Below are 13,173 nucleotides of genomic sequence, written 5' to 3'. Positions count from 1 at the left end.
GAAGAGGTGCTCCAGCCCTCTGAGAATCTTTGTCGCCCTCCCCTGGATGAGGAGGAGACATAAATGTTCAAAATAGAATCATTAATAATAAATGTTCATAAATGTATCCCTAGGATGGACAGAATGCTCTCATCCAGTTTGTAAGCAGTTTGCCAGCATGCGTAGGAGATATTGAACAAGACATTTCTGCCAGCCTTTCAGGATGCAGAAGGAAAAAAGACACACTCAAACAAAAGAAAACGTTCAAAGCAAAATACATTCATTTTTTGGTTCTCAAAAGTTTTCCACACTTCAGTGGTAAACCGTATTTGGAAATGTCCCAAGTCAAAATTCCAGATACTATATACTGAATAAAATATTTAGCCAGAAGTGGGGAGAACTAAGAATTAGGCAATTTCAGAAAGATTTTGCTGTATAAAAGCTATATTAAAAAGACTTTTTTTTCCATTATGAAGCTACAGAAACTAATAGTTTGAAATAAAACCTGCAGTAATATTTTGCATATCTATCTCTGCCTTTTAACTTAGAACACTATCTTATACTGCTCTGCACATATAAATGAATGCCACATAAGGAAACTTAGAGTAGATGAGAAGGTATTTTAACACACAGTGATGATGATGATGACTGATCGCTTTCTTTTTTCCCCCATTACAGTAATACTATAATTCAGCCTCTTATTGATATTTATTGTAATATACCATATTGAAATGTATTACTATTCCTGAAAATAACCTTTTCTGTCAAGTGCTAACCAAGCATTTAGATAAACAGATAAATACACAACACTGCCTGCTACACACCTGCAGAAAATGTCAATAACATTGTATAAGATGACATAGTTTTTATCAGGGGCAACCTTCTTTAAAGCTGTTTGAGCTTTCAATCCTAAACAGCCAGCACTAATCTAAAAAACCCAGAGAACTGCTAAATCCCAGTAAGAAGATTGGTGACCTAGTCCCGATTCTGGCATCAAACCAAATTAGGGTTTTTGCCTTCAACAACAGCAGCAGAGATCACAGCAGCACCGGCACCACACAAGCTCTAAGCATACCGATGGGTGCTCTGCACAGTTTGCATCCTTGGGAAAATAGTGAGCACTCTGCTCATGGGAATGCAACCGTGCTGAGGGCACTTGAGAAAAAATAAACACTGAAGCATGTTTTTATATGTGGAAGTGTGAGAGCCATGTCTGCACGTGCACAATGGCTACAGAAATACCTGTCAAATGTGATGATTATCAAATGCATCCCAAGTGCATCAGCAGAATGCATGCTGTATAAACTGAGGTCTGCTAACTACTGTCCAATAAATGAATACAAAACCAGTAGACACAATTTCTCAATTAGAAGTTCTGTTCCCAGCACATTCATTAGCTTCACACATTTGCTAAATCATGACAAAATAATAAACCATATTCCATTTCTGAAGGCTTTTCAACAGAGAAAGTAACCCCCCCTCACTCAGCTTTCTTGAGAGCACAGATTGTTTGGGCTTGGATTTTAGCTAGACGTGCAGCTGATCCATTGGCTTAATGCCTCCTGATTGCCCTACTGTCTCCTGCAAGACACTCTGCAGTAATTCAGGCAGGTCTCCTGGGATTCAGCACAGCAGCTGAAGCTTTCCAGTGACAGCTATAAATATTTTCTTTATTCTACCTATACTTGGACAAACTCAGCAAACACTCATCTCTCCTCATCTCACATGCTAACTAACTGTGCACAAGCCTAGTACCAACACAGCAAGGGGAACCAATCACTACCTGTAATATAAATAGTCCCTGGCATACATCAACAAAAAGCAACCATAAACATTTTGTTTATTTTCAGCTGAAAAAAGCTCTACTGTCAACATAGTCCGATTTACAGAGTAATCTTGCCATATGAATTTAAAAGCCACAGAGCTCTCTCTGACCTACATTGCCAGCCTGGAGTGAAAAAAAACCCATACACTGCACAGAGAGATGCTCTTGAGGCAGGAGAGGGAGCAGGATGATCAGGCTTTTAGATTTGGGGTACCTTAGATGGTATTACACCATCAATACTGGGAATGTCAAGAAAACTAACAGCCTGTTCTCAAGCTACGTCCAAGCTTTATCCACTTCAGATCAAAAGCATTTCTGCCAGAGTGAGATAAATCATGAGAGACAGACCTTGCTGCCTATCAACACTTTGCTTTGCAAGCAGATATTTCACCACCCAGTCCTTTCTATGATATTTTGTTCACTGTATCAACAGACAAGGATAAGAAAACATAAAAGCAGCCCAGCGCTGCATGGGGCTCAGCTGGAAAAAAAAAAATCACCCATATGAGGCACTAAGGTTTTATATGGCAAGCTAACATATTTAGAGGATGATAATAAAGTGAAGATTTACTTAGTTTGGGTCTGGAAATGGCAAGTCTTAGTGTTAACATAGGGACAGCACCTATAAATTGGAGCAACTAGCAACAGAGTTGATGATGAATTTAAGACAGCTCAGTTGGGTCTGGAACAAGCAGCAGGCACTACAGAAACAGGGCAGGAGACATGACAAAATACAGGGAGGCTTGGCAGGAGTGTGACTGGGCAGTGACATGAAAATCAGCAACTTCTGTGTTGGCTGGGCATGGGGTAGAGGGGGGAAATGTATAGCTTGTCCAGAAACAGCAGAAGGCTTTAAAATCTGAGTGTCCATTTGGAAAAGGGAAAAGGCAAAGCCTTTCATCCACTCTTTGTGATTTATATACCAGCAGTCCTTAAAAAATACATGCAGAGGTTGGGTGCTGCCTGCACTAGGCACTCCAGTAAGAAGCTGGAAGCTCTCTGGGGCAAAGACCACCACAAGCAATAAGCCTGGAGAAGACAAACATGAGGGGACTGACACAGTCTCATCCTGGTGAAGCCATCAGCAAGAATGTGACAAGGACAGGACTCCTGGAGCCAAAAGACTATCTATCTGGGGCAAAAGCCAGGTGGAAGATCATCCTCTCCTGGGCTCTTGCAAACAGATTAACCACCAATGAACCATGCAGTACCTCAGTTTGAGTGTGCATGACCAAACCCAGTTTTTTAAAAACTTTGCCAGATGAAGAACAAGCTCCTGTTGCCTGGCTTGTGTCCAACTGGTGCCCCAAGGGGAGGGAACCGGAGGCAATATTTCAGTAGTAAGTTTTCAGCTAACCATTTATTCCCAAAATTATGTAGTTTCAGAACAGCTGAAAGTATTTTTCAAGGTAGGTGGACTCCTCACAATAGTTTTCAATGTTATGGCTGGCAGCCCCAAGGTATCAAAATTATTATTTTTGTCTGATAAACTCAACATTTCACTGCACAGACCATTTTCAGAAACTATTAACAAAAGGCAACAGATAAAGAGGACTAGATGTAGAAAATATAGATGTGGAGAGAAAGTCTACAAATTTTTATTTTTAGTTTCCTTTTTTTGTGTGTGTGTGTGTGTGTTTTAAGCTTCTGTCATTTGTCACCATGTCCTGTGCTGTGCCAGGTGTAATTGAAGGTCCAACCTGCTGTTCACTCGGTACAACATCTAAAGGACTCACTTTGTTTTAATTCTTGGTTCCTCATTCCATCTCTAAAATACTTTCATATTAACTGGAGAAAATATCTGTCTAATCATTTAGGCGTCTCCCTACCAAGGTTGTAAGAGACCTTCTCCCTGAATACCACACAGCCCAGAAGCTCCCAGCCACGAGAAGCTGTGAGGGACCTGAGCCTCCCCTGGTAAGGCAGAAATGCTCCAGCCCTGCTCCCTCAGCCTTGTGACATTTTCAAAAGGCTTAGCTCAACCTGACTTGTTTCGATTTAGATTTCTTTAGCTTCAGTGAAATAATAATAATAATCATCATCACTAAAAGGGGGCCCAAACATTTTTAGTTTTGTTTCAATTACCAAACTAAAGAAAAAAAACTCTTTCTCTGCTCAGCCTCACAGTTGATTATTATGTGCTGGATAACATTGGTGCTGATTTCCAGATCATTGTGCTGCTTGAATTGACAAGTATTTTAACTCATAGAAAGAAGCCTATGGTATTAGAAAAAAGCAAGTCAGAAGAACTGTATATTAACTTTATTCAGCTGAAACATATTCAGGCAATACTCAGACTCCAACTGACATGTGTCAGGTAACATAGATCTTAAGTGAATCCCCTGGCTAATCCAAGTCAGCCCTAATTAGAGGGTCTGGGACAGAAAACATGCTGTGTAACAGCAATGATGCCTCTCAACCCAGTCACTTTTACTGAAACATATCCTGGGGAAGGAACAAAACCCAAAACAAAGGTCTTCATATTAAATTAAGTGAAATGTAAGCAGTGAATAGGTCAAAAGGAAAAGACTTATTAAAAAAAGTCCCTCTTGCATTCAGTAATCAGTTTCACATGTAAAGCCATTTGCAAGAGACTGTGTGGAATTCATTAAACAATTAAAATGTGCAGGGGGTAACAGAAACTCTATCCTCCAGAATGCAGAATGCATCTTATTACAGAGGTTTCCTTCCTGACCTTAAGATCTACCTCAAAAAGGACGAGAAATTCGATGTTATTAAACTCCCTGTGCAAAAACGGCTTGCAGGTCCACACATGGAAACTCCCAGGGAAGAGTCAGCTTGGACGCAGTGCGGGGAGGGGGACCATGGGGCCATGCATTCCCCCACTATCATACAGAAACACAAGAGGATTTTTCCTCCACATGGAATCTTGCAGGTCAGGAAAAGCAGCACAGGCAGCTGACACTCTCTTTCATTTCTAGCAGAGGTGGCAGTGCAGAAATAATTCTGCTTGTTCTCATTTCTTCTTCAAGCCTGTCCTAAGACAATCTTCAATGACTTATATTTTAAGAAAGCATCCTCATATTCTCATGCTTTAACACAAAAATGAGAAAGTCATGCAAAATGCAATACTTCAACTATTAGAGAACCCATTTATTTCATGTCCATTTTGTCTTCAAAAAGGAGTATTAGCCCATACTTGTTTAGGGCAGAAAGAGACCAGTTCACTCCAGTCTGCTTCTGTCCATGTTACAAATTCTGGTTTCAAATGTATGAAAAGAAAACTTCTTGCTATTTCAACTCAAGCATGCTACTCTGATGTCACCCTAGGATGCAGGGAAACCCATTGAGAAAGTGGGTTTCCCAGGTAGGAAGTCACCAGAGGCTCATTTCCAAAGGCGTAGCAGTGACTACAGCACGGGACACCCAACCACTGCCCAGGTCCCAGTGGCAGCACGACTGAGAAAATTGGGGTTACAAAACATCCTTACACAGTGTGTTTTAACCAGTCCCTTTCTACCTCAGCTGACCCCCACTCACCCAGAAGTGGGGTTAACAGTAATACTTTGTGAGATGTTGTTTCTCCATGTGCTGTGCAGCTTATCTGGGTCCTGCTCTGTTTGATGTAGGGCTGCAGAGATGCCACAGGCAGGCTGCCATGGAAACATTTGTTTTCATTAACTGGTGGCCTGCATGATAAGAAAGTCTGAGTGGTACAGGAATGATGAAAGAGTATAAATTACCAATGGGCTCAGGCAGCCGAGCCTTTCAAAATGAAATCTAATTATTTTACCATTTATTTAGACAGATTATGTTATAGCTTTCTGACCTCATGTTGTGAGTAACAGCATGTATATGTTTAGAGCAGAAACAAAGACAAATTCCAACTTGTTTTAGGAAGACACTTTAAATTAGGCTATGTGTAATGGACAGCATGACAGCTTGCTCCACTTGCATCTTTTAATTAAAATGCAGTGCTCTAGATAACAGAAAATTGAGATGGGGCAGAGATGAACAAGAGGAGAAATAAATCCTAGAAAAAACATAATTGTACTATAGCATTTGAAAACTCCTACTTAAAGCTGAAGAAACACAGAAATAAGTTATTTTTGCTTGTTTTCTCAAATCTTAGGAAAAACTTGAACTAGTGTGCTCATTGTCTTTTTTTGATGTTATCTGAAATTAATTTTCAGTCTTGGATCTTGCTTTCTCTTTGTTTCTCCAAACCAACAAATGCAAAGCATAGGTCTAGCTTGCTTAAAAGAGAAATCTTCAGCTACCGCTTTGGAGTGCAGTTTTGGCCACAGCCCTGGCCTTGGATGCTTCGACAATCAACATCTCTGAGCCTAATGCTGGCTGGGAAAGCACAATGAACAACCCAAGGAGAGCCACTGCCAGCAGGGGCAGACATGTAGGTGGAAACCACTTCCCTGCATCCCTCTGAACAGACTGCATCGACTCCTGTGATCCAGGGCCCCTCAGAAGCCTCCAGATTCTTCATGACCTGGGAGAAACATGCAGCTGCCCTGAGGCTGTTTTTCTTGGCAGAGTACTGGGGACAATGTCAGTATACAAATACCTCTTCTCCAAAAGCCAACAGCTTTCCCTGGAGAGGCGAAGATCCATTAGGTGGCCATCCCAACTGGGAAAGGAAACCCCCCCTCTGAAACAAGGCTGCCACTACCATCTGCAGGCTTCTGGTCAAGAGCAGCATTGGGGGTACAGATGGTAACACTGGTGGTTTATGGTTTTGGAGGAGGATGAATGAACAGGTTGGGTTACCTACTTAGCCTGGCTTTGGCTTGTAATGTCTTACTGCATGAAAGACTTTCTGGGTCAGACAGATAGAGCACACAGGCAGTAACACTGCAGGGCCTCAAGGGAAAGCTTTTACCTGGCATTTGCTTAAGATCCTTTCACTGAATGGAGACTACATTAGATGACCCCCTGTTAACCTCAGCTTTGAAGTTAGCTCCACTACATTCTCCCTCATACATCTCATACACCATGAAAAAGCCCCAGTGTCACAAATGCAAAGCACTGAATGTGAGACTGAAAGATATAGCAGAAGACAGTGAAGATGCTCAGCATTAAATATGGAATACAAAAGAGTGGCTTCTAAAACAAAGGATAGCAAGGGCATAATGGATTAACCAAACTTGCCTCAGAAGTGTCTCAATCTGTGAGTACGTGCCACGTCGCCTGCCAGGTCATTAACGGGATGAACACATAATTGATAAGCTGCAGGTTGCGCTCTACTGGAGAGCAATAAGCTCCTTTAAATTACATTAATATTTAACATATATAAAAAGCATTTGTCACTTGCAAAGCACTTTATAGAGTAACTGATGGATTCTATAATGATCCCCAACTCCCAGACTAGGGAATGAAATTCTGGAGAGATAAATACCTGGCCTGCATCCAAATCAAGATTCACTGACAGAGCTATTGTTCTAGCTCAAAATTAGGTTTCTAAGTTTCTGGTCCTTCTAGATTACATTGCTTTGTAGCCTTCAGTAGGTAGAAGCATGATACACACAGACCCGAAAGACAGGAGCTGACAACACAGGATGACATTTCTGACTCACATCTAACAACTGTCACATCCCACGCTGGGTCAGTGTCCACTCTGAAAGATGCAGTTATGTGGGTTGAACACAAGGAATGGAAATATTAAATATTTGATTGCCATGTTGTCTGTCCCTCTCCCTTATCTTTTAAAGAATTAATACTGGGGAATTTACTGACCTCCATAATATGCTGGGTGCCTCAGTATGCTTTCTATTTTATATATATATTTAAAAGAACTGAGATTAGCTCACTTGCTTACAGCATAGTGTTAATAAGGCCAAGGTGGTGGGTTCAATCCCTGTATTGGCCATTCACTTAAGAGTTGGACATAATGGTCCTTGTGGGTCCCTTCCAACTCAGAATATTCTGTGATTCTGTGAAAACTGCATGACTTTGTGTGCTGCTGACAGAGAAGAATGAATATATATATTTGTGTACATATATGTATGTATGTATCTATATTTTCCACCATTTAAATTGATATAGTGAGTTCACTTGAATGTGATCCTTAAAATATGATAGCATTCTTCTGAAATGTGATAGATTGTTTCTCATGCTGCAGCACTGGGTTTCTGTGAAACCAACACAGAACTTTGTTATTCCCCAAAAATTTCTGTAGAACTTCACCTTCAGCCTCCTACATGATTTCCTGAGATGTCTCCTGACACAGACCCTCATTTTCCCTGCCCTTGTAATTCCCTTTGTGAATACTTTTTACTCCTTGGGAGAAAAAGCACAGTGAAAGTCACATCATTTCTCTTGGCTGGACTCAGCACCCTTTTGCTGTAGCTAAACTTTACACACACAGGAGGTGGACTCCCTTGGGATCTACCAAGAGTTCCCATGGGCTGGAGTGGGCTGTGCCAGAGAGGTACCTGCAGCTGTATCATCAATACATACAAAAACACTGATACAACCACCTAGGAAGGATGCAAAGTCTGAATCACACCGTTTAAAGTATGTAAATTTATGCGTCACTCCAGCTGCACTTCTTCCCTGAAATATTTGTTCCTCCTAACCAACTTTGTTTCAATGCACCCCACGGTCTGCTCATCATCATAGCCTTACAGCTTCTTCATTTGAAAATTCATCCTTTTAGGAGCTCTATTCTCATCAATATTACATTCTGCCTGGGAAGCCTGATCATCTTAGAAGCAGATAAAATGATTACTGATGACAGTCAATACAACTTGAAAATATTTCTGCAATGTAAATAGAAAAAATGCATACAAAACTTATATTGGACATTATTCAAGAGCTATTCAGAACTTGCAAAGCAGAGAAATCTGACAAGCAATAAAACATGATGGCTTCCATATGCCAGCATTTTGACACTTCAAGAGAACTCAAGTTTAGTGAAAGAGTGAAACTTCCTATAAAAAGTATTATTCACAGCATTTTTTTGCATAAGTGGACATCTAACATAACAAATCTCCCTTTATGCTTCATCTTAGATTCTGATAAAGCTCAGCCTGCTAGACAAGATTTCCATAGAAATCTTATTTGGTAAGATTCGCTTGATTGTATTCCAAAAAGTGACTCACGTTTTACAAGCAAGTGTCAAAAGCTGAAATGAGTTGACTCTTTCCATCAAAGCCAGTATGAGTCATTCCTCCAGCTTATATGGCTCCCACACTATCCCTGAGTGACAAAACTGAGACTACAGGTCAAGAAATGACCATTTAATAGTCACAAAGGATGCGTCCAGAGAGCTAGTCCTAGACTGAAGGAAACAACATGGGACTTGACCAGTGAAATTAAAAGATACTCAACAACATGGACTGCTAAGTTGCCATAAGAGTAGTAAAATACCAGGCTTCTGTTCACAGTTCACTCCTGGCATGGCAAAATTTGACCCAAACTGTAATGCCAGGGTTGAATAAAAATCAATACAGTTTTTGCTCACCTGCCACTCTCCAAAGCACTTAAAATGAGAGCAGCGGAAGGACAAATGGGCTGAGTGCTACGTGATTGTAAAGATGCCATGATTTGGCTCCCAGTCAGGTACTCCTTTTCTCCATCCTCTCTCCTTCTCCATGCTCCTGCAGATTTCCCTTTCAAGCCTGAAGACTATTTAAGCTCTGCATTTATACTCCCCTGTTCTCCCCAGGTGGCTTTTCTTCTCCATGGCACCCCACAGTTACCCAAAGGATGGTTGGCCTAGCCAGGCCCTCCAACACACATCCTTCCTCTGCAGCCACTGCTTGGCCAGGCTCAGCCTTGTCTTGTGTGCGTGACTTTCTGACCTAAAACACGGACATGTGGGGTATGCCCAGCCCTTGCCCTGGAGGGATCTCTGCTGAGACAAGAGATTTCGCAATCACCCAGCAGGACTCCCTGGAAAGGCAACCATTTCTTGGATCATGGCAAGGAAAGGCAGACCCACAATCCTTTGTAAGACACTACGCAGATCATTCTGTAACCCACTGGTCTGTCCCAGACCCTCTGTAACCCATTGGTCCCCCACTGATCCCCTGTATCCCTATAAAGGCAAGCTCCCTTGGGCCCCTCGGGAGAGGGCATCTGTCACTGGCTTCTCCCTTCGCCGGAGGGGACCAACAATAAAGCCACCTCTGTGTGGAACCAGCCACACGGGCCTTCTCGTCTCTCTCTCTGGTCTGGCTTGGCCTGGAGGATGCCCTGCAGAGCTGAGCTGGAATCACGAGCTGACAATCACTAAAGAGCTGATCACCTCTGCAAGGGCCCTCCTGCCAGCAGCTGAGGGAAGACACCGGGCCTCGGGAAGGCGATCCCTTTCGGGACCATCTCCCCGGACGGGTCACCTCTTCCTGGGTCACAGCCTCAGACCCCATCACCAGCTGTAATAAGGACAGGCTGGACCACTGCCCAAAAATCACCTTGATGACAATCACTGAATGGAGAAAGGGTCCACTCTGAGATGCTGAATTTTCTCATGCTTACTCTGAGATGCTAAATGTGCTTACTTTTTGCTTTTCTGGGACCTTCTGGAGTTGAAGGCATCCTCATAGCATGGGTCTGGCCACAGGTACAGACTGGCTTTTAAGTGAGAGCAAAGACCATCCGTCCCAAAAGTAGGCTCCTGTCAGAATCCCAGCAGGGAAGCCAAGCTTTCTTACAGAAAAATCACAGCATCTTTCTACCAGTGACATTCAGACAGTTATGATTCACAGACATCATGGAAAAGCACACAAAACTCTCCATTCTCACTGCTATTTGTGCCTGACATTTCCCCCACTTACCCAGAGTGTCTCTCATGCCCGCACTAATCTCACAATAGTCAGAATTACGGTATGGACAATGACTCAATGGAAGTCTCAACTCAGTAAAATACCAAGGAAGTTCAAAACCCAGTGGAATCAAAATCCTTCTTTGTTTATGGGCTTTGTTGTCCATATTTTGTTTTCTGCATTCTGATGTGGCATATGCCAACAGAAAATTAATCCAGAGTCTCTGGTTGTTTCAGGGAGTGCTCAGAATCCCTCACCTAGCTAAAATCTGTGCACCATCTTCAAAAACCTCCAGAGAAAACAATGAAACTATCTCTGTGCTTGGCAGTGGTGAAATATCAGGCCATTCATCCTTTTTCTTAAATTAGAAATATAATTTTCACCATTTACCTCCCGAAAGGATGAAAAAAAGGATGAAAAAAGCCATTTACCTCTACTTCACACGCATATTCCGATCCATCCAGGAGCGTCACTTTGCATTGCATATTTTTTGGTTTCTTGGCGATCTTTAGAGGAGACTTGGAAAGTTTGCTTGATGAAGATTTTTGAGAGAGCTTGTCGTCCTCCAGCTGCTGATATTCCAGCTGTTTTGCACTCACAGCAGCAAACTCCTCTTCTTTCTCTGTGGCCTATAAAGAGAAAGAAAGATACTTTTTGAAGTAAGATAAACCAATCATGCCCTGCAGTTCACTGTGCTTGCTGCACCCAAGCATTTAAGTGAGCCTTTTTTGTGGCTTGGACAAGAAAACCCCTGATGCAGGACAGAGTCTTTACTGAAAAGATTTCCCATATTTCTCCCAGCCCTGCCTTCTCCCTCCAAAATGTACAGAATACCCACGAAGGAGGGGCATTCATGAAAATATTTTAAGACCTTTACTTTTTCCATAGGTACAAAATCCCACTTGGACTTCCTGTATTTTTTTTTTTTTGTGTTTTGGAAATTCTGAGTAATCAGTAAACATTGTTGATGAACAGATACTCCTATAGTTTCTTGATATTACTTTGAAATCCCGTACCTGTTAAATCATACAATGTTACCATGGTGTCATACAGAATAGAAAAACACCATCAGGTTTGCACTAATTTTGCTGTCAGTGAGGAAACAGCCCCTGAATGAGGTCATGGATCCCCCCTGAACAGTGTGAATTCATAAGGGGATGCTGACTTGCCTGGGAGGGAGAAAGACTCCCCAACAACCCAAGCAAAGGGTTAAGAAAACAGGACAGAAGTGAGGGGCCAAACAACTTTAATGTGCAGCTGGATGGCTAAATGGACAATAAGTACAGGTTGAGAGGATGAATTTTGCTCTCTGCTGATGCCCAGTAAGTCCCTCAAGATGGAGAGAAGTAGGCAGGTATGGCAGGGAGGAGGGGCAAGAAGTAACAACCATGGCTGCTTTTACTTGGGTTTATCTGAGGGTCAGGCCATTTGAAGTTACCGTGATGCAGCACAGCCCACAGTCCTCTCCAAAGCACTAGATGAAAGCCAGAACAGTTCTACAGCATTTCACCCTTCCTAGCAACAGCACTGTGCTGCAGTCATTACCCTTCTCATCAGTTATATCCCTGACAGACTCCAAACAAAACCTCAACAGGAGTGCAGTAATACCTCAGCTAAAGCTTAAATGAAATAAAAACATCTTTCTGTTATCTCACTACAAGGCAAAAAAAACCCAACCTGCTCTGGCTCTGAATTATTTCAGTGTAATAAGCAACAAGCATTAGTGGAAAAATATTGTAAATTAATCCTTCAAGTCTGTTTCCATTTATTGTATATAATAAACCTTTGTGAAAATGAAGCAAATCCATCCAAAGGCTTTAAGCTGCTTTGAGACCAGAACAATGTTGCATCATATAACCTGAAACAACAGTGTACTAAATCACGGAGTACTGTCCCTGAGTGATTTCATAAAAACAAGCTTTAAGTTTCCCCTCTGCCTTCCAGTGAATGGGGGGAAGGACAATTTGGAGCTGGCTGTGATACCTACAGTGTCAGTTCCCAACAAAGCCCCAGCAAATTACTAAGAGGTGAGGCAAGACCCCAAAATCCTCCTTTCCCTGCAAGGAGGGCACAGCAATGGCCTCCTGGGCTTCCCTGGATGGGGAAACTGGAAGAAAGTGGGGCTTAAAAGATAAAAAAACAAAGGCTGCTTTCAAAATCTATTGCATCCTCCAGGCCATGAGTGTTCTTCCTCAGGAGCAGCCCAGCACCAGCCATCTCTTCCCCTACCTTGCTCCAGCACAAGAGGAATTTCTCCTTCCAGCAGCTGGACACCAGCTCTGTGCCTGGATGTCAAGGTCCTTGCATACCTTGAAAACTGGCAGGAGATGAAGGCACAGTGTATGTAAGTGGATCAGCTGTTCACTGAGCATTTAACACTCACAGCAGCTGTGATGAGGAGGGGCAGCCCCCCTGGGCTCACAGCAAGGCTGGAGGCCAGCTACCCTTCTACCACATCTGCAGCCAGCTGGCAAGTGGTCCAGCCTCGTGCAATGAGAAAATAAAACTGAAGATGCCTCCTGCTTGGGCTTCTGTGCAGAGCTGCACTGCTGCTGGTGGGCAGAGGGGCTCTGATGATTTCTATATGTTTTGTCAAAAGAAATCTGCCAGGAAAGGTGCATGTGCACA

General features: G+C 42.5%; 1 protein-coding gene across 26 annotated transcripts in view; it reads right to left on the bottom strand.

Moving 5' to 3' along the window:
• EPB41L3 (erythrocyte membrane protein band 4.1 like 3) overlaps nt 1-13,173 on the bottom strand; it is a 143,933-nt gene that overhangs the window by 50,446 nt on the left and 80,314 nt on the right. For all 26 annotated transcript variants that reach the window (XM_069004497.1, XM_069004492.1, XM_069004495.1 and 23 more), the window contains exon 3: nt 10,977-11,174. In XM_069004497.1, coding sequence (XP_068860598.1) covers nt 10,977-11,030 — 54 coding nt within the window. In that variant the 5' untranslated portion in view covers nt 11,031-11,174. The remainder of the gene's footprint in view (nt 1-10,976; nt 11,175-13,173) is intronic.

Source organism: Aphelocoma coerulescens, chromosome 2 (genome assembly GCF_041296385.1).
Source record: "Aphelocoma coerulescens isolate FSJ_1873_10779 chromosome 2, UR_Acoe_1.0, whole genome shotgun sequence".
Taxonomy (NCBI): Eukaryota; Metazoa; Chordata; class Aves; order Passeriformes; family Corvidae; genus Aphelocoma; species Aphelocoma coerulescens.
This window is presented reverse-complemented; position numbering and strand designations above follow the sequence as displayed.